The 25,705-nt window shown below is 41.4% G+C and overlaps 3 protein-coding genes and 1 non-coding gene across 7 annotated transcripts in view; 1 reads left to right on the plus strand and 3 right to left on the minus strand.

Moving 5' to 3' along the window:
• Nucleotides 1–43: 43 nt before the first annotated feature.
• Nucleotides 44–4,118, plus strand: acat2 (acetyl-CoA acetyltransferase 2). 2 transcript variants are annotated; one of them, XM_085246525.1, is made up of 9 exons: nt 44–189; nt 1,001–1,135; nt 1,272–1,453; nt 1,823–1,940; nt 2,033–2,176; nt 2,253–2,375; nt 2,479–2,633; nt 2,719–2,829; nt 3,210–4,118. In XM_085246525.1, exons 1-9 carry the CDS (start codon nt 141–143, stop codon nt 3,378–3,380), a joined length of 1,188 nt encoding a protein of 395 aa, XP_085102651.1. In that variant the 5' UTR covers nt 44–140; the 3' UTR covers nt 3,381–4,118. The 2 variants fall into 2 exon arrangements, with proteins under 2 accessions (XP_085102651.1, XP_085102650.1); XM_085246524.1 differs by lacking the exon at nt 3,210–4,118 and having other exon boundaries at nt 2,719–3,203.
• A 38-nt stretch (nt 4,119–4,156) lies between these two features.
• On the minus strand, nt 4,157–10,098 carry tcp1 (t-complex 1). Its single transcript, XM_085246523.1, has 12 exons — nt 9,833–10,098; nt 9,267–9,352; nt 8,682–8,810; nt 8,256–8,353; nt 8,054–8,164; nt 7,760–7,941; nt 7,315–7,441; nt 6,823–6,998; nt 6,546–6,669; nt 5,156–5,348; nt 4,894–5,057; nt 4,157–4,584 (listed from the first exon to the last, which is right to left on the minus strand). Exons 1-12 carry the CDS (start codon nt 9,903–9,905, stop codon nt 4,371–4,373), a joined length of 1,677 nt encoding a protein of 558 aa, XP_085102649.1. The 5' UTR covers nt 9,906–10,098; the 3' UTR covers nt 4,157–4,370.
• Nucleotides 9,454–9,591, minus strand: LOC146557993 (small nucleolar RNA SNORA29). Its single transcript, XR_014888818.1, has one exon. It is a non-coding gene; the product is annotated as a small nucleolar RNA SNORA29 (small nucleolar RNA).
• Nucleotides 10,099–11,561: 1,463 nt separating the features above from the next.
• The window catches only part of LOC146557994 (pleckstrin homology domain-containing family G member 1), a 60,227-nt gene continuing 46,083 nt past the window's right edge, over nt 11,562–25,705 (minus strand). For all 3 annotated transcript variants that reach the window (XM_085247154.1, XM_085247156.1, XM_085247155.1), the window contains exons 5-17: nt 23,328–23,374; nt 21,036–21,186; nt 20,414–20,545; nt 19,516–19,698; nt 19,318–19,413; nt 18,834–18,920; nt 18,012–18,045; nt 17,766–17,858; nt 17,570–17,631; nt 17,288–17,479; nt 17,017–17,136; nt 15,098–16,904; nt 11,562–14,431 (exon numbers count right to left, since the gene is read on the minus strand). In XM_085247154.1, coding sequence (XP_085103280.1) covers nt 13,452–14,431; nt 15,098–16,904; nt 17,017–17,136; nt 17,288–17,479; nt 17,570–17,631; nt 17,766–17,858; nt 18,012–18,045; nt 18,834–18,920; nt 19,318–19,413; nt 19,516–19,698; nt 20,414–20,545; nt 21,036–21,186; nt 23,328–23,374 — 3,984 coding nt within the window. In that variant the 3' untranslated portion in view covers nt 11,562–13,451. The remainder of the gene's footprint in view (nt 14,432–15,097; nt 16,905–17,016; nt 17,137–17,287; nt 17,480–17,569; nt 17,632–17,765; nt 17,859–18,011; nt 18,046–18,833; nt 18,921–19,317; nt 19,414–19,515; nt 19,699–20,413; nt 20,546–21,035; nt 21,187–23,327; nt 23,375–25,705) is intronic.

A 25,705-nucleotide genomic window follows, 5' to 3' on the forward strand; every position in this document is an offset into this window, starting at 1 on the left:
CGCTGTGGCTCCCCGCCCCCTTCTCAGTTACATTTGTAGAAAAACAGACGTCCACGCACTTTCAACAGCGCAGAGCGAGTGTGCAGACAGGAACCAGCACTCTGAGCGAGGACTCCAGCTTCAAACACCTGCTTGTCAACATGAGCACCGACAGTGTCGTCATCGTTTCTGCCGCCCGGACGCCGATTGGTAAAGCCTAAACCACAATAAGTAAAAATATTCATTAAGCGGAGCTCGCCCAACGTTGCTGTAATGCGGCTTACTGATGCAGACAGATAGCTGTACTGATTTCTGTTGTTAATACGTTTTTCGTTGCTAGCTTGTTTTGTGTATAGCATACTGCGTATATCCTGTACTATTTATATTAGCACTAGCAGCTTTTGCTTGACATTTTTTTAATTTCCTTAATTGGATCGTGTCCTTCAGTTCACGCCAAGTCATGCAGACCTGCTATTGGCTCGCTCTTATGTCTAGTGTTTTGCTGTCACTGATTGGTTCACTGGTCATAGTGCCACGGAGCACGAGACTGCTACCATTGGCTACCTACAACGTGCACGCTGTGTGGAGCAAGATGGGCGTGATTTCTTATCAGGATGTGATTATTTTTAAATTTGGCATTAAATTCAGTCATTTACCAAATTTTACTATGTGTATTATTTTATTCTCTGCAGATATAAACTAAATAAAAAGTCTTGATTTTGCAACTCTAACTTTGATATAGAATTGAATTGGAATTAATAACTGGTAGTTTTTTCATCTGCATTGTCTTGATCTGGTTTTAAGCGTTTAAATTAAATATGTTTTGACTTTTGGAAAGCTGGCTGGACTTTTCAGGGGCTGAAATTGTCAGATTGTCTGAAAACATTCCTATATTCTATTTTGAATAGACTTAAATATACCTTACTGGCCTAAAACTGTTACCAGAATGACTCACCGTGTAAATAAAAACATTTTGGAGTTCTTTACTTCTTCGTAAAACGAACTTTCCATTTTTATGAAGGGTCCTTGAACGGTGCTTTGTCTACAGTGCCTCTACATGACCTGTGTTCAGCAGTGATCAAGGATGTCCTGAAGCGGGCTGGGGTGAAACCAGATGAGGTTTCTGAGGTTATCATGGGACATGTCCTAACAGCAGGTAGAAACTGTTGAACAAACTAAGATAAAAGGAAGGCAGATTTGGGAATATCTACTGAACATCAAAGATTTGACATGTTTGGCAATACTTCCAGCCAGTCATGAGCCTTCTATAATTACATTTCTCTCTCTTTGAGGTCATGGGCAGAATCCAACACGTAAAGCCAGTGTTGGAGCAGGTATCCCCTACCCTGTCCCGGCCTGGAGCTGCCAGATGGTGTGTGGCTCTGGGCTAAAGGCTGTGTGCCTGGGAGCTCAGTCCATCCTGACTGGAGAGTCCACTGTGGTGGTGGCAGGAGGCATGGAGAGTATGAGCAGGGTAGGTAATGAATGAGGAAGAAAGATATGAAAATGGAAACCGATCAGATTGTTTAGAGATTTTTAAAGTTTATTGTGAAAGTATGACAGTATGTATACTTGTACAGTATGACAAATTGTTCAATTTGAACTTGTGATATCTACTTGACTGGTATATACCGCTTTTTTACTCAAAGCACTTTTCTAAAATGAAGCTGAATGTACTCCCATGTTATAGGTTGATTATTTGTGCTAAAAGCAGTTGAGTAGGTGTACCTAACAAAGTGGCCAGTCAAGCTTACCAATTCACTATTTCACCTGTGAACCTGTGTAAACAGGTAGAATCTCAGCATAAGAAACAATCTGCTTGTTTTCTTCTTTGTATACTCAGGCTCCTCATACAGTGCATATGAGAGCAGGAGTGAAGATGGGCGATGCCTCCCTGCAGGATTCCATGGTGGCAGACGGCCTGACGGACATCTTCCACTGCTACCACATGGGAATCACGGGTTAGGATGTGGATCTGTTTTCACACAGCAGCCGGTGGTTGTATGCTGCATTGTATCACTCATTACTTCTTGTTTGATTCTTCTTTTATCAGCTGAGAATGTTGCAAAGCAGTGGGGTGTCAGTCGGGAGGAACAGGACAGGTTTGCTGTCAAGTCTCAGAGCAGAACAGAAGCTGCACAGAAGGCGAGGTACTTTGATCAGGAGATTGTCCCCATCATGGTGCCATCCAGAAAAGGTAGGTTTCTAATCCACAGTTCTATACGATAGTTATGATGATGCATAAAGTGCAAACATGTTTCTCTGACCTTCAGGTCCAGTGGAGGTGAAGGTTGATGAGTTTCCTCGGCATGGTAGCAACATGGACAGCATGTCAAAACTCAAACCCTGCTTCGTCAAGGACAGCAGCGGCACTGTCACCGCAGGAAATGCTTCAGGTTCCAGGGTTATTCGTGAACCACCACTTACACTGAGATATCTGCCAGCAGGTTGGAGCAGAATTACACTGATATTTTGAAACCTGCTTTTATCTCTTCATAGGTATAAATGATGGAGCAGCAGCAACTGTCCTGATGAGCCAATCAGAGGCTGCGCGGCGTGGCATAAAACCAATGGCCAGAATTGTATCCTGGGCTCAAGCTGGTCTCGACCCTTCTATCATGGGAACGGGACCAATACCAGCCATTAGGAAAGCGGTGAGAATTTTGCAGCGATTAAAATATGATAATAGGAATTTTATTTATATATCTTTTACTACTTACAACTTTCATTTCCTCCCAGGTTGAGAAAGCAGGCTGGCAGCTGGACCAGGTCGACTTATTTGAGATCAATGAAGCATTTGCTGCACAGTCAGTTGCTGTGGTCAAAGAGCTTGGCCTGAATGAAGAAAAGGTGATTCTTAACAGTATTACTGTTTTTTGTATGTTTTGTTTTGGGGTTTTTTTTTGTATGTTTTTTGTAAGAAAAGACCATATGAATTGGAAATTGATTTTGACTCAAGCCTGCTGTGATCCCTCAAAGTTTCTGCAGTGGTTTCAGCTCATGGCAAGAAAAGATATATTAATCATCCATGGGATCGGTATGCTGCGCTACAGATACAAACACATAATTATACAAAAAACATTAAAAAGTAAGTTTACTTACTTTTTAAAGTTTTTAATGGTATACTGTAATTGTGCAATAGCTGCAATTACAGTATACCATCTTTCATCTGGTTAGAATCAGCCTTAAAGAGTAAGTGATGTTAATCATCCCTGTCCCTTTCTCTTCAGGTAAATGTGAGCGGTGGTGCCATTTCTCTGGGCCATCCTATTGGCATGTCTGGCTGCAGAGTGCTGGTGACCTTGCTGCATGCTCTCCAGAGGACCGGAGGGCGTAAGGGAATCGCATCTCTCTGCATTGGTGGAGGAATGGGTATCGCCATGTGTGTAGAAAGAGTCTGAGACATGTACCTCTGTGCTGTTTAATATATTGCACTTGATCTCATCTTATTTTTTTTAATGGCTACTGAAAATCATTGTTTACACAACAGGGTTAATACGCAATAGAAAGTTTACTTATCATCTTTACATCACAACACTTGAGGCAAAACTGAGTGTGTGCTGTAATTTTCACTGTGATCTTCATTTTAAACTCAACTGTCCTCAGGTTTTAGCTTTTGAATTTTGTGAATTAATGATAGAAGTCTTGTCAGTACAAATATGTAACTCTAGCATATACTGATGGCTAATGTGTAATACCAGTAGCAGCTTAAATATAACAATGCTGGTAATATGACAGAGCCCATATTACATTCAATAGTTGACAAGCAGACAACTAATACTGTTCCATTTAAAAACCAGCTGCTATCAGTTACTTATACAGGCAAATAAGGTTTAACACTAACTCTGTAAAAGATAGTTTTTAGTACCAAGTATGGACAAACATGTTACTGTCTCTAAAGAATGTAATTTATTCCTAATCTTATAGGATTTTAAATACGCTTGCTCTAAAAACCTGAACATTCCAGTATCTTCCCATGTGGAATTAAAGGGACCTTCTCAAATTGCGTAGGCATTAGCCTTCAAACAGAAAAGTGCCATAAGTATGCTTGCCTTCTTAAACCTCGTGCTTCCTGTACTTGGGCATGTCTGCAGATATTTTTCCTGTAATCTGAGAAATTAAAGATTTATAAACTTGAATGTGTTTGAAAGTTATTATGAAGGGACTACTCCAGCACTCATTTACAACCATCTGAGCTTTATTAAGTGTCCAAAAAAAAAAAAAAAAAAAGCAATCGCTTACAGTTCTTCTAGAAGACAGAGCTCCAAGGCAGAGGGAGTGGGAGAACAGTAAACAGGCAACGTGCACAGCCTACACTAGAGCAACAGCCACGGAGAGCTTCTCGAGTATAAATACAGAAGTTGAATCTATTGGGACCAATTTGGAGCCTCTTAACCCTGCAGTGATCCAGACTCCACAGCTTCCTGGTACGAATGCCCGCCCTCCTTCGGCTCTGGGAACAGTTTGATAAGGTCATCGATGCGGAGGATTGTGATGGCAGCTTCAGTGGCAAACTTGAGGCTCTTTGTCTTAACCATCGTGGGTTCGTACACACCGGCCTGACGGTTATCTCTGGGTTTGCCATTCACCAAGTCCAGACCAATCCTAAAGGACAAGGAATCCAAAATATGCAAATTCACTTAGCGTCCAAGACAGATTAACTTCAAAATAAAATCTTACTTTCATACAGTTCTGTCTAAAAAAAATATATAATTAAAAAATCTGGCATATTTAAACAGTTTAAAGACAAAATAGGAAAATCTAACAGCAGATTAACTTTAGGATCAAAACTGACTGAGAAGGAACCAGAGACAAACCACTGACAGTGTAATTACATGTTAGTAGTGTGCTCGTTTAAGGACTAACTGAATGGAAATGCCTAATAAACAAACTTGCAGCTGAGGTAAGACTCACCACTTGAGATTCTTGCGTTCAGGGTTAACCTGAGCCTCATTGTGGAAGGCCCGCAGCTTGGCCACCAGGTCAGTTGAGTCCTGTGCTGCGTTCACAGCCAGCGTCTTGGGGATGACGAGGAGAGATCGAGCAAACTCTGCAATAGCCAGCTGCTCTCTGGAACCCTAAAGAGATTGAAGCAAATTGATGAGCACAATTTACTTTAATTAAAAAAAATAAATAAAAAGCATCAACCGCAGATTCCCAGCAGCTGCTAGCTCACCATGCTGGTAGCATAGTTCTCCAGATAAATTGACAGGGCTGCCTCCACAGCACCTCCTCCGGGCACTACAGACTTTGACTCCAGCACCCTCTTGACCACACAGAGAGCATCATGCAGTGAACGTTCCATCTCGTCACACATGAAGTCATTAGCTCCACGCAAAATGATGGAGGCTGATGTGCGTGCTTTGGTACTGAGGGGAAAGAAAGTCAGGAAATATAGTGATCAGAATGAGAATCAACTCTAGGTGTAGAAACAAAAAAAGGACTTTAAAATCAAATACAAAATTATCAAATCCAAAACTAGAACTTGATCCCCTGCAACAAACTTTGTTTTTAGAGACAAGAAGACGAGCCAAACCCGTCCTTTAGGTCTGTAAACTTTCCCTGGGTATTCAAGGAAATTCAAGGAAAATGTAGTCCTCACTGAATCCTCACATTTCATGTTAATGTAACATGAAGTAGGTTACAAAATCTTGCATAAGGCATCTGACATCAGTTACAGACTCATTCTGGAAGTCACTATCTCTGAAATAACTTCTGAGGCTCTCAACTCATCTCTTAGCCATATTTCTTGGCATTTGACTGATATATTTTTTTTTGTTTGTTTGTTTTTTGGTCCACGTCCACCATATGCTGTGCTATGAATGCAATCAATTTGTTTCCAGTTGTCATACAATGGTTTACAAACCTACAGCAACTCATTCAAGTTAAACTGGGCCAACACGCAGTATCAGAATAAACAGAGAAACCCAATACCCTAGCAGTATTGAGGCTCTAAACCAATTAATGCTAAACTTGAAAATATATGGCTCATTCAAACTGACCATGCCATTCAATTACTTCCAATTTTTATCAGAAAAATGTGAGCCTATTCCAAATGGCTTTGTATTATTCATAATCACTCAAAAACAATGCATGCAAACACATAGTTGTCTCATCTGTAAACATCACACAGTCCTGACTTTTTCAAAGCTAACTGCCGGGATAAAAAAAACAAAAACGAAAAACTGGAAGCTGCCAGTGCTGCTCCTCAGCCTCCCAGCAAAATCTAAGCTATTTTTAGAAAAGTCACTGAGACAAACTCAGATTTTGAGTAGATACACCAATGGAATCAATTTCAAAATCCTGCATTACTGTTTTACTCAAATTACTGCATTTACTAATTTGGGTGACTATGCCACGCACCTGGCAGGGTGACGACAATACGACATCAGCCTTTAATTAACAAAAACAAAAAAAAGGAGGGGTCTTATGTGGACAATTATTGTACAAGGGAAAACCCTCAACTTTTGCCAAAGCTGTAGAAGAAGTGCACTTAATTAAATCCTTTATACTCATGCAACTGCAACTCACCACTACTCAAGCAGCTGCTAGTTCTTATTTCTTACTTTTTGACAAGGATGAGCTCGTCATCACAGACGCGCTCCTGCACAACCTCCTCAGCTTGGCCAAGCATAGTGGCCTCAAACGTCTCCTCTCCTTCCAGATTGGTCAGAGAAGGGCAGATGGTGGCTATGAATGGACAAACACACACAAGGTCAAACATGAATATTTGCTGGTGGAAACTCTAAATTTAAGTGTGTGACAGACGCATCTAAATGCATACGTGAATATTAAAAGCAGTAAATGCCAATCGACACAAACTGCAGCTTACTTCTTTCTTACCTCCTGTTGCCTTTGCGATGCGTTTGAGGTCCCTCTTCAAAACTCGTCTAACAGCCATGGCTCCTACATCCACAAAATACTTCAAACACATGTCATCAATGCCACCAGTCGTCAGTATAACATTTGCGCCTGATGCCAAAATCTTCTGGATCCTCTCCTTGGTAATATCAGATTCCCTGCAACCAACCAAAAATACATATTTAGTTTTACCTCCACATTTCCTTTGTTTTGAGCTTTGTTATCAGTTTCACAATAAGCTGCAACACTTTAAACAGTATATTTATAAAGGCATGCTATGCACAAAGTGTCCAGCCAACATTAGTAGTCATGCATCTCAGGGAAGAGCTGCTGCCTTCACATGTGGCTGCTTATGATATCTCCCACGCGTATCACTGTGTCAGCTAATGATGAAGCAACACAGTAAATTTAATGGGATGATTCTTAAAAATGTGTCTGTTTAAAGAAAAAGAAAAAAAAATGTTCAAAAATCACCTTTGTCTGATCTGGTCGAGCTTCTCTGGGTCATTAATAATAACTTGCACACCCATCTTCATTTTGGTCTTCTGCAGGCTGAAGTCCAGGCAAGCGATCTTGGCATTAACGACACGCTTCACCATGCCTGTGACACAATATATCATTTTAAAAATCCAAAGGACAATAAAAATTAATTATAAAAACAGTTACAAAACTGTTTGAAGGGAAAAACGGTCCCTGAACTATTCTACTGTCAGGCCAAAAGAGGCTTTGCCACAGTTCACAAACTGCTGTGACTACCTTTCTCTTAGCCATGGTTACTGTCTCCCACGCGTATCACTGCATACACCATCAGGAAAGACATAGCAGCAAATTTAAATGGGAGTCTAATCAAAAGAAATCACCAACATCCTCACTTTTTACACTTAAAATCCATGAATTTCAGGCTTTGTGACAGACTTACCTTGTGAACCGACTGTGCAGTTCACTGCATACCCGTTGACCAAGAAACTCTCCTTCTGACTGCGGCCATGGGCTTTCAGCACATTAACTGAGTTGATAGGATATTTAGCTACCCCCTTGCTGTCCACAAACTTCACAGCCATGGCAGCATCCACCACCATGTTAGCAAAGAAGTCTGCATCACTGAAGGCTTGGGTCAAGGCAATTACTTTAGAGAGTGAGAAAAGCTTTCTGCACATGCAAAATATAAACACTGGTAAATTTTGCTGATTTCCTGCAAACAAATAAAGGATACACGCCGATGATTTTGGAAGACATGGAGGTCTTAGCGGCGTTGATTAAGCATTCTCTTCCCAGATCGTCTGTTCCAATAGTGAGATTCTCATTAATGTAGCGGACTGCTTCTCTAAAAGATAACGACAAGTTTGAGCATCACAAAACTGCAACAGATCCTAAATGATCTTATTTGGATGATTTTACATTTAACATCATCTCACTTGCAAGCCAGACGGTATCCACTGATGACTGATGTGGGATGAATCTTCTGCTTCACCAGCTCATCGGCACTCTTGAGCAACTCTGCAGCAAGAATTACCTGAGAAAAAGCAACGCAAACAATGAGAGCTAAAATATGGGAACAAGCTTAATTTTCTATCAACAATAAAACTCAAAAGATACGGATCATGCACTGTACCATCATTTCTTTAAGAGTGGCAGAAATGAGGCTGCTCGACCCTTTCAGATCATGATGGACAGTTTCTCTTTCCTGTTAGCATAGCCACACACCCGTAATAAGAAGCAGGTGCATAGTACTAAAACAGGATGCTGCAATTCAGTTTCTGAAGCTCTGTATTATGTAAAATCCAACAAATTAGCTGCTAAAACATTCACAAACACCAGTGGAGCTAGTGGTAGCTACTCACCACAGATGTTGTCCCATCGCCGACCTCCTTGTCCTGCAGATCAGCCAGTTCACACAGGACCTTTGCAGCTGGGTGCTCCACTTCCAGCAGCTTCAGGATGGTTGCTCCATCATTGGTGATGGTCACGTCCTGTCGAAACAACCACAAAACACGACTGATAAGCAACTATGGCTTTTACGTGGTTATTATAGTTTCTGCCTCGTGATCTAAACCTATGCACTGGTTAATGTGGGAACAGCAATTTGAGTATATATTCTCCAGGCCATGAAAGGCTTTCAATATGTAAAGTCTAAACATCAATTATTAAAGCACTGGGTAGCAAGTGTAAAGCTCCTGAGACTGGTGTAATATGTTCAGTTTTATTGGTTTTTGTAAGAAGTCTGGCTGTTGCATTTTGCACAATCTGAAGTTGATTTAATACTTTCTAAGCAACACCTGTTGGAAGTCCAACAAGATAGTATAACGAAGAAGAAACAGCAGCATGAATGATAGTTTAAGTGTCAATAAAACTCGTGCATGTATTCCATCTTGTTTCTGGAGACGTTCATTCCTCTTTTCTCCAGTGAACACAAACGTGATACTGACCCCGATATCGTCCACCAACATCTTGTCGAGGCCAACGGGTCCGAGCGAGCTCTTGACGATGTTGGCAATGGATGCAGCGGCCATAACTGCAGAAGCAAAAAGGAAACTGTAACTAGCGAGCGTGAAGCAAAAAGTTCAATGCATCTAAAGATACTAGGCACATCCTTTGACCTTTCGGACCTCAGTCAGAGGGATATGCTGTCATTTCATTCAGAGAGGCGCACATTCAGCTCGCCACACCTTCAGACCATGACAGAGTTTTTCTATCCCATTAGCATAACCCTCCATTCATTGTAGTACGAGTGGACGGTACTAAAATGGGATTAGACAATTGCAACACGTGCTGCAGTTGAGAAAGAATAGATTTGCAGTGTTGTAGTATAATGATAATACTACTAATAATATTAGTAATAGACAGGAAGCACAATCTCTAAGTTAACATTAGCTAGCATTAGCGTGATCCACACGTGTGTTGCATAAAACCGTTCTCTTGCCCGTTATAATAAACACATAGCAGAAACGCTAATTTTATCTGACCTACAAAGTCAAGCAGCGCATAAACTCACCATTTTGAGTGCGAACAGATTGGCCAGTTGTCCTCTGGCCGAGCACATTTAACGGACCATCTAATAGCGACATTTTTGGACCACCGCACAACCAAGAAGAAAGGAAGCGGCGCAGTGCACTATGGGTAAACCGGTACTGGAAAGAAGGTTCGAGAAGAAAATATCTTAAAAATCTCGATCTTTTCAGTATGAGAGCTTTTAATTGTGTGGTAGAACTCGCTATTAAATGTTTTACATTTTTTCACGTGATGTCGTTCCCTTTTTAAATTACAAATCAACGTTTTTGTTGAGTCATTTCTTATAAACGTCATTTCCCAGCATGCCCTAAAACAGCCGCGCCGCGCCCTAGTTCTTCTTCTTGGTTTTTCCGAAGCTCTAAAGCTGTTTGTGCGCACGCTACGGTTGATACTGTTGTTATGCGGATGAATATCCTATTTCTTTTTCGTTAGTTTCATGCGGTATTTTCTTTATTTTTGTATTGAAAGATGAATATTTGTTTGTATTTATTTTTGGTCAGTACATCAACAGAAAGTCCAAACTATTTGAATTAATTTTATATTTGCTTTCACTCACAAATTCCATATACTCAACAATTTCATAATATGCTTAGCGACGAGACAAATTAGTTGCTTGGAAATAATATATTAGAGATGATATTTCCATTTCAAGCACATTTATTTTCGAATGAATTAAATATTTTTATTTACAAAGTCATGATGAAACGAAAGTACACCCTCTTTAAATTCTGTTTTACATATCAGGATAATCTAGTCCTTAGCAGATCTTAAAATTAGGTAACTACAACCTCAGATTAATTGTAAAACATGACATATGCCGTTATTTTTATTTATCAAAAACTAAGCCAAAATGAAGAGTGAAAGCAGTGAGTGGAAATCTAAGTACACCCTTACTTTAAGAATTAAGAGGGAACAAGTATGACATGTTTGGAAGAAAAAGAAAAGCCTCTACTTTATATAAAATAAATAAATAAATAAAAAACCAGGATGGCAGCATGGTTTATATTTGCAAAGCTGCATTTGAACATACCTCAAACCAAAAGTCAAGTATGCGGTGGAAGGGTGATGATTTGGGCTTGTTTTGCAGTCACAGGGCCTTGACATCTTGCAGTCACTGAGTTGACCATGAACTCCTCTATGTAACAAAGCATTCTAGAGTCAAATGTGAGGCCATCTGTCTGACAGCTAAAGCTTTGCCAACTTGAATTATGCAGGACACAGGTCCCTACACAACAGCAACTCTACAATACAATGGCTGAAAAAGAAAAGAAGCAAGTTGCTGAGATGAGGCAGTCAAAGTCCAGAGCTCAGCTGAAAGGTTCATGGGGTGTAGTTTTTATTATTATTATTAAATTGTTTTAAACACACTTTAGAATTTTGGCTTAGTTTTGACTGCTCAGCTATAAAAGGCTGACTGGGGTATTGTCGTCAACTAGCCAGGAAGAGCGGACACATAAGTTTGTGAATGGAATAACTTAAGAATGAGGTGATGTAGGATTTTGAAAGTCATACCATTGGTGCCGGGAAGTGCCTTTCAGTGCTGGGAAGTGTTCTGCCATTGCAAACAGTTTTACTTAAGTAAATGACATGCATGCTCTTCTGCTAATAAGAACTATAGTACACAACGAAAAGCTTCCTGACTGCTGTGAGTCCTATTATTCAGTGTGGTGAGATAACAAGAGGGGAAAAAAAAAAAACCACACACGCAAAGGTGAGTTCAATCTGTATTTATTACCTCAAACATAGTTTGTTGAGCCACGACATCTAGCCAGTTAAAAAAATACAGTAGACTTAACTTAAACAAAGCATTAAAAAGCATACCTATGGCATAGAAGAATAACATTCCTAAAATGTACATCTTTACAAAGTGTTTACAAATTCAACGTAAAAAAAAAAAAAGGACAAAAAAAAAGTGCAAAAAAAGAAAAAAAAAGTAAATGAAAACTGACAATCCCCACCAGTGAAACAGGACAAAAATGTACAATGGAACAAAAATACTTCATATTCCTAACTTGTGTTTGACGCAGTTCTCCTGACATGAACAACAGGCCACAATCTTGTGCTTTTTAAATGTTTGTGTGGTTTTCATTTTCGTGAGTATTTATCAAGCAGTGCGTGATAGAAACATTTTCGGATAATATTCACAGTATTTGATACAAATTTTGTGAGCTCCTAAATAATAATAAAACTCTTTCAATAAATATATTCTTTCATTTACAACCAGTCGGTGGCTCGCAGTAATAGTGACACGGGGCAGTAACAGAGGGATGCTTTCAAATAAATAGGACATTCAGAAATTAAACAAGTGTGGCATAAATCTTGGGTTTGCTTTGATGGGAAAGAAAAAACTTGACGAATTGTCGAGGTGACTTTCTGGGAGTGAGGATGTAATATCAGTAGTGTGACAGTTGGGAGTGCCCCAAGACGTAAACTAGGTAAACAGATGATGATCAATTAAAAAAAAACAAACAAAAAAAAAAAAACTACACCATATACAGTACTGTAGTAAATCTCCTTAATCCTTTCCTTTGTGGTCCCTCTTAAAAGCAAAGGTTAAATTATAATATATAAAATAAAAAAAAATCCACACACACGCACAATTTATTTATTGAGATGAACATTTAAGCTGTGCACGATGGATGGCCCCAGACATTAACACGTAAAAAACATTTCCGATTTGCTCACAGATTCAAAATAAATATTTAATCCTATATTTCTTATTGATCATCTAAAATATCAGCATCTTCTCAATTTTTAAAGCACGATACCCTAGAAAGGTGGTAGGCAGAGTGACGTACAATAACTTCAAATAGACTTACAAGTCTATGTTTAGTCATACTTAACCTATTGGGTCTTGTATTAGCCACCTAAAGGTGAAAAACTAGCCTGAGTAGCACATGTGAAGACTGCGAATCTGAACTGTATATTTGTAAAGCTGCTTGTTTGGAACGGTTTGATAGTGTAAGCAAATTTTTTTTTAAAACTAGCCACGAATCTGGGCCACCTCTCCTATATAGGTAAATATTAACTAGAGATGAAAGTGCAGTTAAAATTAACCTTAAGAACACCACTGAAGAGGTACTACTGACACAATCTGTCAAAGTCCACTAGATGTTTGAGTCTAAGTCTAAGACCTTGAGCACAGAAGAGAGTACATTTCAGTCAGTATCCTGAACTACTGTACAACAGTTCATATGACACCAGTTATGTCTATAAGGTTCAACACAAAAAGCAATCAAAGAGTTTGAATATTAAAATCTTTTCAGTCACACTGGACTCCTTTTACAGACAACTGAGAACTTTGCTTTGTTCTAGCGACCCCTCACCCACCCACCCCGATCTCCGGAAGTGCTAAGGCAGCTTACATGCAAGCTTTGATGTGGCGTTTTGACCGTTAATGGTCACCTGTTATGTTAAACTTCAAAGCACTGTAACAGAAGGCGAAGGCATTAACATGTCATTACAAATATGGCTGATCTACACTGAGAGTTGTGTTATATTTGCTTTACATTTCTTTGTGTTTTAAGATGTAGGGCAGTCAAGGCCAAGCAGCATTGTTCCCTTTGTTGATATAGATTTGGCTTTTTAGTTGACACACAGCCTCAGGCAAAGCTGCTGGAGCTCAGACACTGAAACTTCTCCCTCAGAGACTGGACGATGTTGGGCTGGCTCTGCTGCGGCTCGTTCCACAGGTATTTTTCCAAATGCTCGTGGTCCAAAGGTCTCAGCGGGTCGCAGGAGCGGATTGGGGTGCACGGTAGACTCTGAGACTGGATAATGCCCCGATTCTGACCGGCAAGAGCGGCTGAGCTGCCGTTCTTCTGCGACAACCTGTCACGCTGTTGTTCACTCTCATCCTCTGAGCGGATTTCGACATAGTCATCGTCATCTTCCCCATTGTCCTTGAAGTTGGCCAAGTAGTTCTGGGTAGCGGTGAGTATGCTCAGTGCAGAAGCCCGATTCAGGACCACCACCTTTTGGCCATCGTGTAAAGTGAGGTCTGAAAGCCCCTGGGTAGACCGCTCTGGGAGGCTACTTTGCCGGCCAGCTCGGCCTAGACTTGGACCATGAAGTCTGTTTGTGGATCGATCTACATCGAGTCCGTTACATTTAAGTCCAGACTTCTCCTGCTGTTGGCTGCCAGTAGAACTGACTGACTGAGCAGAAGGGGAGGACTTTGCGGGCAAAGATGGTGCATTAAAGGAAGGATGTCTCTTAATGGAGCTGTACACGTGCTCTTCTTTCTCAATAGGCGCGGAAATGCACGAGCTCCATCTCTGTGCCGGTGGACTGGTCGGAGATGGAGGGAAGAAAGAAGGGGTGGAGCAGGCTGAAGTAAGCCTGCGCTGAGGGGTAGAAGATGCTCGAGCCTCTCCCACCTCGCTAGACGAGGAGACAAAGCTGGCCAGCTCTCCGTTGCTGTAGGTGGAGTGGAGCCAGTCCTCTTCCAGAGAGGTCTCAGGCATGGACGGAGAAGATGACAGACCTGGATGGGAGTGATGTGGGGTAGCAGAGGTTGGACTGGAGGAATCTTTAAACATCACCTGGTCATACAGATGGGAGTACTCTGCTATCCTTGCACCTTAAGATGGGAGAAAAAAAATGATGCAAAAGAAGTGTGAGTGAGGCATGTTTGCATTTTTGCTCATAAACTAACAGCACTGGTATACAATAAAGGCACCATTTTTTGCTCAAACCATATTTTGAGCATCTTAAAACTCAGATTTTTGGCTCTCACTGGACAAATATTCAATAATAACTTCAACAAAATATAATTTAAGTGGTCTCAATAGGAAACGAGACATCTATAGCTCACCTTTGGCCAATCATTGGCATTTCATTAAAAAAAAAAAATCCTATTGGTTGTTTTAAAAGTGAATCCATTGAGACAATGAAAAACTTGAATCAACTGCTATTCCAGCTTTGCCAACAACTGGATATGTTAAAAGAGGGCCTGCTGGCAAAATATGTCAGATGGTGACACTGTAACTGTTTTGGCCTCGAGCTGAATTCTGAGCTCGCATTTCTTCTCCTGCACAGGGAAGCTACTACCCTCATTCACATATGAAGTGACTGCATTTGTTTGTGCTGGTCTGGTTGGAGAGGAGAGCTGCCAGAGAAGGGCTGTATTGTCAAATTATGGCTATTTGAATAGGTGATCTACAGATTTCTACCCACTGAAACACAAAATGGAAACAAATTTAAACCTATACTCTAGCATCTGAGAATTATTATTATTATTTTTTACCTATGGCTGCACCTCCTTGTTTCTTCTCCTCTAAGATGGCTGCGAGATCTTTCTGTTTCTTCTCTGCTCTGGCCCGACTGCAAGAGTCTCCAGGGTCCATGCTCCTCATGCGAAGCAGCTGGTTTGCTTTCTTAATCTTCTGGCTATACTGGCGTGCCATGAGGAACACACGGCTCTTAGTTTTGTCCATCAGTTCCAGGGGAAAGTCCACAGACTCACCCAGCAGGAGAGAGGAGGATGCCAGGGGTGAGTCCAGACCTGCCAGCTCCCCTGGGAACAAACTGTGAAGGTCCTTGAGGGAATTTTCTCTCTGAGAGATGTTTCGCTGGGGAAGCTCCACCAGATCGTCATCCTCCAGGCGAAAGCTGCCGCTGCTTAGACGAGCCAGTCGGTTGCGGATGCTCTTCACGGTTCCTGGGACGGGCTCTGGGGTGACAGGAAGGGGGCGTGATGCAGGAGAAGGGCTGTGGGTTTCTTCTTCAGTGGTACCTTCACTTTGTTCAGGAAGGTTGATAAGTGGGATGGTGAATGAGAGTGTGGCAGTGACAGGTGGGGGCTTAGGTTGATGTGTTGGGGAACTGGTGGGTGCACAGGCTGCATGAGTATTTACAGGAGTGCTCTTCACAGGGCTTTTTTTGACAGACGAGGTCTTCTTCGGCGACTCGCTGGCACTCACTGGGAATGCAGCAGGAAGTCGATCAGCTTTCTTCTCGTTTTTCTTGATGTAGTTTTCCAAGTCGTTCCAGAGTTCATCGACCTGCTCGGACATCTTATCTCCTTTCTGAGAAAAGGTCTCAGAGGTGGAAGAAGACGAAAGATCGGGCTCAGAAGAACATGGGGCAAGGCAGGGGGCTGGTCCTTCATCCTCTCTAAAGTGGGAGCTCTGCTCAGAAACAAATGCTCTAAGCAGCACACTGTTCCTCTCTTCTTTTAATTTATCACCTTCATTTTTTTCCATGACCTCGGTTGATGGCGGATCCCTAAAACAGATTGTGTCATAGATATTCTCCTCCTCCACTATTTTGAGTTCACATGTCCCAAATGACTTCCCCTCTTGTGTTAGTGACTTATGGTCCTCTGGCAAACTGTCTGGTTTGGACATAGACTCTTTGACCTCTGGAACATTGACTGCTTTCTCTGCCTCACTCCGGGAACGCTGTGCATCTGTAGAAGCATCTTTCTGCGACTGGCTTTCTTCAGGGTCTCTTCTGATGAGTCCCATGCTCTTTAGGTCCTCATAGCTGATATTGTCATAAACATTTTCAATATCATCCATTGTCAGCTGCTCAGCTGAAGATGATCCAGATATATCATTGCTGGATGATTCAGTGTGGATCACTTCCATTTTGCTGTGACCGGCCTGGTCATCTTCGGGGCTCTCTCGAGGCTCTGTAGCCTTCTCCCCGGCACTGCTTGCCCTCCGCAGGACTCTGCTACCGCTGGGTGGAGGTTCAACCTGCACCGTGGGCACCTGTTCAACATGCCAGCTGCAGGGCCGAGCGGTCCTTGGCGATGAGGGAGCTTCTGATCTCTCTGAAGGCACCTCTGGCTCTTGTCCGTTTGGCTCTGTGGGAACAAACATCTGGTAGATGTCCTCGTCTTCATCGTCAGGCTGCATTGTTCTCTGGCGGGTGGGGAACATTGCCCTGCGAGCCTGATGGTCTGCCCAAATGTTCCTCACTGACGGGTCACTTTCTGTTACTATTACAGAGGGAATGGGGGAGTCTGGAGGCTCCTCTGTCACGTGTGGTGTCCTGAGGAGTGGTGGGTGGTGACTTCCGTCCCGTACAAGGGATTCTCTGGCTCTCTGAAGGACAGCAGAGATCATTTGTATTGCACGTGACTGAAGCAGCTGAAAAATCTGAGATCCAGTACAATTTTATATTGCATCTCTCATTAGCTCCAAATTGATACTGTACCTGTAGGTCTGCTGAACTCATGTTGAAAGTTTTCCACTGTTCAATGCTATCAACAGAAGCCTGAGGGTTCAGCCTCTTTCTACTGCCTTTGCCAGGCACCCGCAGCCTCTTTCCGCCTCCCTGAATGCAGAATTTAGAGTATTACCAATATGTTTGAAAGACTGGATTAACATGGAAACAAACTGGGGGATTTTCATGTAACCCCGAATTTCACAGGGATATTTTTGGCAAATTTAAATATAGTGCACAATTATAGGTAGCCAAAACCCACCAGACCACTGTCATCCTCATCGTCAGCGTCCTGCTGATGTGACTCCTCCCCTTCCTCCCGGTCACTGTGGTCATAGTGATCGCCAGGATCTAAGGACTCCTGTGATTGGTTGATGAGGCTACGGCTGCGGCCAATTGTGCCCAGAGCCAGCTGGGACACTGGAGAAAGCAGTGTGGCACCTAGACTTGTTCGCTGCATGGAGAAGGAACACATTTTGGGTTAAGTAAAATTTGTTCACGAGTGTGTGTACACCGACTCCTGGTTTGTGTTTGCATGACTCACTTTTTCACCGTCTGCATTGGCTGCATTCTGCTTAGCATTCTTCAGTAATTTGGACAGAGGTTCTGGGAAGACAGAAAAATAAATATATGATAAATTTTAGATGTGTGTTCAATTCCTTTAATTTGTATTTATTTTACACACTAAGCTATGAAACATAATTTTTGCTCAACACAATATTGACTGAGACTTTTCTCACCTTTCCTGCGCCCTCTGCGAGGAGTGGGGCCTTCCTTGGTTTGAGGGGAATCCTTCTTTTCACCGTCGGGGGTATAGTGAAACCCGGGATGATCTGGGGAAAAAAATGTCAGTAGAGGAAAACAAATAAGTGATAAATGAATATTTAATTTTTTTTTTTATACCTGCAGCAAAAAGAACATTAGACTAAAATATACCAAAGGTACAATTTTAATAAATGATCACTAATTTAGAAATTGGTACTTACGTGTCGCATCCATTTCCAAAATAGCTTGTTTGGCCTGGAATTCGGAAACAACAACAAAAAAAATTAGGATGAAGTCTTTTGAATAACTTAAACACTTTGTTGCAATTGAGTCTTTTTTGATAAGCTGCGTTAAAAATTTAGTGCTTTGGTGAGGATCTTTGTCATTCTCAATAATTTTCCCTTTTTTTTTGCTTTGAATGCAAGAATATTGAATTATTGATAATAATTATTAAATTAATTACAATTCAACTACTTTAGTAGAACTGCAAGAAGACAAGTTTGGATTAGAAAAAAATGCATGCATTTTTTTTTAAATGCATTTTGACACTAGGTGGCACCATATTACTGTATTCACGTTACAGTTCAAGTTGAAACTTATCAAAGGAGCCTCTTCATGGACACTCTTTACTTTCTCTGAAAAGTCTTAGTTTTTGCTGCACGTGTCAAAAGCCAGATGAAGAGATAGTAAAGTTTATGTTCAAAGTGCTTTTCACAGATGTGTAGCCACAAAGTGCTTCATAAATATACTTTACTTACAACTTAAAATTAAATACAAAAATTTAGGAATAACCCCAATAAAACATTACAAAAAAAGCCAAAACAGAATAACATAGAATAAAAAGAATTCATTAAAAACTGATGATGAATGCTGATAGGAAGACGCTAGAAAGTGTAAAAGCAGGATAGGTGGATAAGGGAATATGAGAAAGTAAGAGAGATGGAGTGAGTAGGAGGGAGTGACATTTTCAGCACATCCCGCTCAGAGCAGTTACAAAATCTTTGAATAAAGATGGGGCCTGTCAGGAGATAAGCTCCTCTTACCTTGGCAGGGATTTTGGCAGGATGGTTTTCAAGTATGAGTCTCTTGAGGTGTAAGATCCACATGCGTTTGTCTTGCTGGGATTTAGCCTGCGGGCAGATAGCACAACATCACAGAAGAGATAATCTCATACATGTATTTTAAATACAGTTCAAAAGGTTTGGGTTAAATCCTTAAGAACTGGAGAGCAGCTTTGTTGCATAACACATATTAGCTTTCTTTTTCAGCGCTCGTCGAAAAACAGTTATTAGGAAACAACAATGGCTACCGTTAGCCTTTAAACAGTCTACGTGTCTGAACAGCTCCGTGACGTGAGCCTGGACTAAATACAAAACAATAAGACAGCTGCAAATCACGAAGCGACAACCATCACAACTTCTGACTTGCACGATGTCGCTCGTAGCTACATTTTCAAACGTGTAATTAAATTCAAAGGGTGTTTGGTGTCTGGTTTGACATGTCTTCTCTTATGTAATGTTGCTATACCTGAACTGTATGTTGTAGTTTGGGGTTCTTGTAGTGAAACACACTGAAACTCAGTGGTTCTTTAGGGATGACTTCCACCAGCATCAGATTACAGCACTACAAGAGACAGGCAGGAAGTAGTGTTAGAATACGGAGCACAAGCATTGAAATCCTTAGCATTTCTTCAGGGCATGAAGTTCTCCAAGCTGCGTCACTGACCAGGATGTGAGCCTTGTACGTGTAGGTTTCTTCTCGTTTCTTAGTTATTAATAGAAGTTTGTCAAAGAGGAAGAGTGTTCGTTCATTTTTGGCACGCTGCAGACGAAATGTTCCTTCAAGGACCAGCTCTCCGTAGCCAATCAGATCAGGGCCCTTCCAGTTGGTAAGAAGGCTCTGGATTTCCTGCAGCAATCACAGGGTTACAGAGTAACGAGAGTTAAACATGGTAACAGCAAGAAGGGGGACACACAATCATGCCCTTGTGACGAAATTGAGGAAAAAAAACAAAGAAAAAACTAAGCATATTTGTGTTGCCAAACTGGAGCACAAAAAATAAATACGATGAGACAACTCAACTTATCAAAAAAAACAAGAAATACAGACGAAAACAGAGTGTTAAATGACCTGAACAAGGTTACTGGGTGGAAGGACAAACACACTGAAGCCTAAATAAATGTTTAGAAAATTAAAAGGGAAGAAAATTACAAAACAAGCATAAACTGACCATTTTTATGAAGCAAATACTTCCTTCAGACTCTTACGGAAATTGTTCCCCCACATTCCTGCATTCATCAGACCATTCTGTCCCCCGAGCAGATAAAAGAAACAAGCTTCCCTTTTATGTGTCCTCCTTATGCAAGGCCATCATTAGCCCAGTGGAAAATGCACTGACTTGTGTAAGATGCGGGGAGCATCGGGGCCTTGGCCGATTCAAACCTGGAGTTCACATAACTGTTGCGCAGAACGCTAAAACAATTTGTTCCTTGAAAGGTTTTCAAAGTATTGTAGCTGTTTACTTGTGGAACGCACGCAGGAGACGCCATCACACGTCATCCATGTAATGATTTATGGAAAGGTTCAGTCGCAATTTTAATGTATGTGAGAGAGCTCGCTGTACCTGCAACCTCACAGCGTGCTCGTGCTTCCTCTTCATGTCATTGATGTGCCACGCCACTCTCTGCATGGTGTCTATGGCTTCCTGTACGACCTCATAGGTCTCTGTGTCCTTCTCCATGTGGTTGGCTATCTCCTGCACAGGTGGCACAAATAAATAAATAAAAATAAAAATAATAATAATATATATATATATATATATATATATATTTTTTTTTTTTAAATGCTGCCAATTGGAATTTGCACACAATGAAAGCAAAACATTCATGAGCATGTTCATACTACTATGTTTTGTTTTGTGTTCATAACAACAATGCATGCAGTGTAATGCAACCACACAGACACACAGGAACATGCATACTGAGCACCATATGTCTAAACATTTGGCTTCTCCATCAGAGGTGGGCTGGAATCTCAGCTCAGTTACTTAACCGTAGACATGCATTCGCACTGGAATAGGTTAAAATAATAATAATAATTATGGCTGCTCTCACATTTTTGTGGGTAAAGACTAACTGTTTGGATGACATTATGTGTGTGTGTGTGTGTGTGTGTGTGTGTGTGTGTGTGTGTGTGTGTGTGTGCGCGCGCGCGCACGCGCTTTGGGATAGACAAAAAAGACGTACATGCAATAGTAGATGGTACTTGAGGATTCTCTGCACTGGCTTGAGCAGGTAGGAGCCCAGGGGCAAGGAGTGCCTCAGAGATTCTTGGCGCTCGCGGAAAAACTTGGCCAACGCCTTGTTTCTCATGCATTCTGTGAGCACAGCAACAGACCTGTGGAGACAAAAAGCAGCAAATAAGATGAGAATTGCAGGAAACTGTAATTTGACAGCGATGACGAGTGAGAGCTGTAAAGTAAAACTGAAGGAGGCGGAAAAAAAAAAAATTATATATCACCCAAACACAAAGGGATTATTAACCAAGAGTGAGAGACATAACAGGGATCGGTATGTGCCCTGATAAAAACATTTAAGGAGGACTGAGAGATTCTCTTTCAGTTTTTCGCTTGAACAATGTGGTTAAATTAATATTATGCTAATTCTGAATAACACAGTGAGGTATGTAAATTAATACACAATATGATATCTGAGCTGTTATGTGTACTTTTTCCATGAGGTTTATTATTCTTGAAGCTCTGGCAGCCATACACTGTGTGCACGTACATTTGCAAATGCATACAAAAATAAGCCAAATTTGTGTCCCGCTATCATGCTACAGTCATTGGGCATTTTATTAGGTACACTTGTTCAACTGCTCATTAACACCATCTAATCAGTCAATGACAAGGCAGCAACTTAATGCATTTAGGCAAGTAGACATGGTCAAGATAGCCTGCTGATCTTCAAATCGAGCATCAGAATGAGGATTTTGAACATGGCATAGTTGTTTGGATTGAGCTGAGTATTTCAGCAATACCAGATCTACTGATCAACCATCTCTAGGCTTTACAGGCAACAGTCAGAACAAAAGAGAAAATACAAAGTGAGTGGCAGTTTTTGGAGTGGAAAGACTGCTTCAAGGCGATTACCACTCCCTACAGCCATGGCATGCAGAAGAGCATCTCTGAATGCACAACGTTGAAGCAGATGAGCCAAATCAGCAGAAGGCCACGCTGGCTGCCACTTGTTTAAGATAAGAACAGAAACCCGAGCCTACAACTCGCACAGCCTTGCCAAAACTGTTCAACAGAAGATTGGAAAAATGCTGCCTGGTCTGCTGAGTCTTTTATTCAAAAATAGGGCCAGAATCTCAAATATCAGTTTCTATTTGCGTATTTGATGCTTTTATTGTTAGCTTGGCCTGTATCAACTAATTTTTGCAACATATTGTACCACTCTACAGCCTCGTAAAACCACATTTACTGCTCGGTGGAGCTCATTTGCTGTCTGACCTACTGAAGAATAAAGAACTTTTTCACTACCCAATGGAGGCTGTATGTGTTTGAGTTTATGTGTACACACACACGCACAGTGGAAAAAGACAGAGGAAGACAGTTGTGAACTTGTCTCTTTCTTCTGTGTCTTGTGTAAGTGTGTGTGCACTCATGTGCATGTCTGCATGTCTAAATTCCAGCGCAGCTCCACACAGGCCTCACATTGTTCTGGAGGAAACCTGACCTCTGAGCTCAGTATGACCATGATACATCTACAGCTCGTGTGTGTGTGTCTGTGCATATGTAAGTGTCTCCCAGTCTGTGTATGAGTCTGTGTGTGTCGTGTGTGACCTTGATAGGGGTCACCAGCTGTGGTGTGGATGTAGGAGAAAGTCTATCTTAAACAGCTGACAACAGACCCCCCCCCCCACACACACACACACATACACAGAACATTCAATTAGTCATCATTAGATTGTATGCATTTCCTCCTTCTTATGCCTTTTTATCAGTGTTTTAAAGGTGCTCTGTGTCATGGCAGGAAGAACTGCATCATATTTCAGTTCATTTAATTACACACAATATAGAAATTGACACAAAAAGCCCCGTACATTGTAACACACAGGTGCACCATGGAACTGAGGCACTCAGACAAAGCAGGATAAAACATTAACAGCATTAGCTATGATAAGGTGACAACTTTAATACCCTGTCTGTCAGTATGTGGGCTGTAACTCTGTCAATAGGACACCAATAAAGGAAAAGAAGAAAAAACTGAAAGAAGAAGGGAGGGATTTAGAGAGACCTTGAGGCACAACTGACAGTAGACACTCTGACTCCTGCTGAGGAGGCTTCTATAGAGAGTGTCAGCTCATCAGAAAGGGGGGATAAGGTAATGCATTGAACAACATACACAATAGAGCTATGTGAGATGCTGGGAAGATGGCATGTGAAGGTGAGATCAGGATGACTTAACAATTCTACAGTGGGCCCCATTAGTGAATAAGCATGGTTGGTCACACACAGGGCGTAGCTTTCTCACCGTGGGTAGTTGGTGCAGTACTGGGTATAAATGTGGAACTCCTGACTCTGTAAAACACAACAACAAAAAGAGCAAATGAGTCGATGCAGCTTTGTAACATGAAACGAGACAGACTGAGGAGTGTAGAGGAGAAACGTGTCAGACGGTATGATGTCATGTCACACTTGTTGGCACTGTATCTTAGTGGATGCATGAAGGTGCATAGCAAAGCGAAAGCACAAACCTGTACTTTGAGTTAAATGCTGGTGTTGATAATGGTAAGAAGCCAACAATAAAAATGCTAACACAGAGCAACTTAGCAGGTGTAAAGTCCACCATGTCATCAACAGCCGATGGGAAAGTATATAATTTTAGAGGTATTAACCAAAGCTGACCTGATGATTATACCAGATGAAAGGGGAGGGGAATTAATGCCCGGATTTTATGGCACTGGCAACTGCATAGTTGTTGAGATAGTGTGGAGTTTGCTTTGACTGTTTTTTTTTTGACACTTTATTATGTGGTAGCGAAATATCTTGTAAGTCTGTGAGGAGAACAATCACACCTCTGAGCATTTGGTCTGGATTTGTGCAATTTACTAATAATATCATGTCTGTCTGCCCAATTTTAGGTCTTTGAAAAAAGAATTAGCTGGCTCACAACAGTCACACGAGGTCGGCATTTGTTTTTGTCAGTGTTGCACAACTCCTTGGTGCTATTATAGTTTTATTTGCAGACTGTGCTGCTCTGTTTTCTCAGAGCAATAATTTCTCTGTGAAAATACAGATTTTAAAGCAAGATAGTGATTAAAACAAAAATCTTGTTTATGCAGGGCAGAAAGTCAAAAAGCAAAGCTTGTTGAGGAAGACAAGGAAGATGGCTCTAATGGGTTTTCATATCATGCAGATTGATATGATTTGAAAACACACGACGCAAGAGCGAATACATTCAAATTAAACCCAGCAGCACTACTAGCCAAATTATTAGCAGTAACTTAAAGTATGTGCGGCTGTGATTAAATGGGCTCAGACAGGAAAGCTGTGGTACTGCATAATCCCTTACAGGTCAATATGTATCCACATGCTTTTTCGCCTGTTTAATCAGTGGTTATAATACATCTGCAGTGGATTGTGTCCACTTTGATGAATTGGGTTATTTCATGTTTACTTAAAGCCCACAGACAAGGCTTCCACTCTTCCTTCGTTCACTGATCCTAATTGAACCTCATCCCTGTAGCTTATGATTAGCTTCCATCCTGGCCTTTAATTCTCTGTTTATCCCAACAGCCCTGAGCACTCAGATTAAATATCCCCTCGTACCTTACCCACCTCCCTTTTAACTGAGACTTTTCCCACCTCGCATACCTCCCTGAACATCAAAGACATCAAAGACAGCATGAGTTATCAAAGCTAGTCTAAACCTCTTTGCTCTCATCCTCCCATCATCCCTGCCTGCTCCCGACGATTATTTCTACAACACATTTTGATATCTTCTCTTCACCAATCTCTTATGGATATTCTCTTCTCCTCGATCCCTCCTTTCTCCCTGCAAGCGCTTCCTCTTCATCGCTCCCCTTTATCATATTCTCTTGGAGGCCTTGTGATAAACTCGTTTCTCTTGCGTAACGTGAGAATGTAACTGAACTCCATTTGTGTCCGTAATCACTAGTAGGGTGCAGGATGTGTACAGCTTTCAGGAAGTGTTAGCATAAACATGCAGAAGAAGTTTGCTCTGCATGTGTGTGAAAGAGTGCACATTATGAACCAGGACAATGTGATCGCTGGATTCTTAATAAACTTCGAGCACGTACCCACTTTGGATGTGTGCGTGTTTTGATTTGAACTAAATACGACGTCCAATCAGCTGGAAGCAAAGAGTCAATCTACCTCATGCACACAGTATATCCCACCAAAATATACTGAACAGAAGAACACGTACATAAAGACACAGACATCCTCCCATGATTTGTTAGCCTGAGGTGCTTCGTGGGAACCTTTCTTAATTGAAGAGCAGAGCTCTTCTCCACGTCTCCAGCAGTCTGCCGCCACAGACCAGGCCTAAACACAACCAGATGTGCCACCATCGATTTCTGATGACACAAACCAACACACTCCTAATACACACTCCTAATATCCTCCTGCACTGTGAACACAAGACCACAAAGTGCATAACGTCTGCTATATAATATAAATTTTAGAGCGCACGCATGAGCGCAGACATGCACCCGTCCGTGCACACTCTTTGAACCTAACCAGGAAACCAGAAGGCCTTGAAATAACTCATGCCTATAATACACTATCCTTTAAAATACATATAAGCTATCTTAAAATCATATACTCATCATGTCAAAATATCCAAAAGTTATTAACTTTAAGCTGCTTCACATCACGAAAAATAAA

The sequence above is a fragment of the Mchenga conophoros genome, linkage group LG15 (genome assembly GCF_057382185.1).
Source record: "Mchenga conophoros isolate Kocher_MC1m ecotype Shallow Benthic linkage group LG15, M_conophoros_male_GT1.1, whole genome shotgun sequence".
In the NCBI taxonomy this organism is placed as follows: Eukaryota; Metazoa; Chordata; class Actinopteri; order Cichliformes; family Cichlidae; genus Mchenga; species Mchenga conophoros.

Excerpts from the sequence above, each read along its gene's own strand:
- acat2 (XM_085246524.1), top strand. The coding sequence starts at position 141 with ATGAGCACCGACAGTGTCGTCATCGTTTCTGCCGCCCGGACGCCGATT. Across the intron at positions 1,454-1,822 it reads GCATGGAGAGTATGAGCAGG|GCTCCTCATACAGTGCATAT; the intron begins GTAGGTAATGAA and ends TTGTATACTCAG. Across the intron at positions 2,634-2,718 it reads TACCAGCCATTAGGAAAGCG|GTTGAGAAAGCAGGCTGGCA; the intron begins GTGAGAATTTTG and ends ATTTCCTCCCAG.
- tcp1 (XM_085246523.1), bottom strand. The coding sequence starts at position 9,905 with ATGTCGCTATTAGATGGTCCGTTAAATGTGCTCGGCCAGAGGACAACT. Across the intron at positions 7,942-8,053 it reads TCTTCCAAAATCATCGGCGT|TGATGCAGACTTCTTTGCTA; the intron begins GTATCCTTTATT and ends CCAAGCCTTCAG. Across the intron at positions 7,442-7,759 it reads CTGCACAGTCGGTTCACAAG|GCATGGTGAAGCGTGTCGTT; the intron begins GTAAGTCTGTCA and ends ATTGTGTCACAG.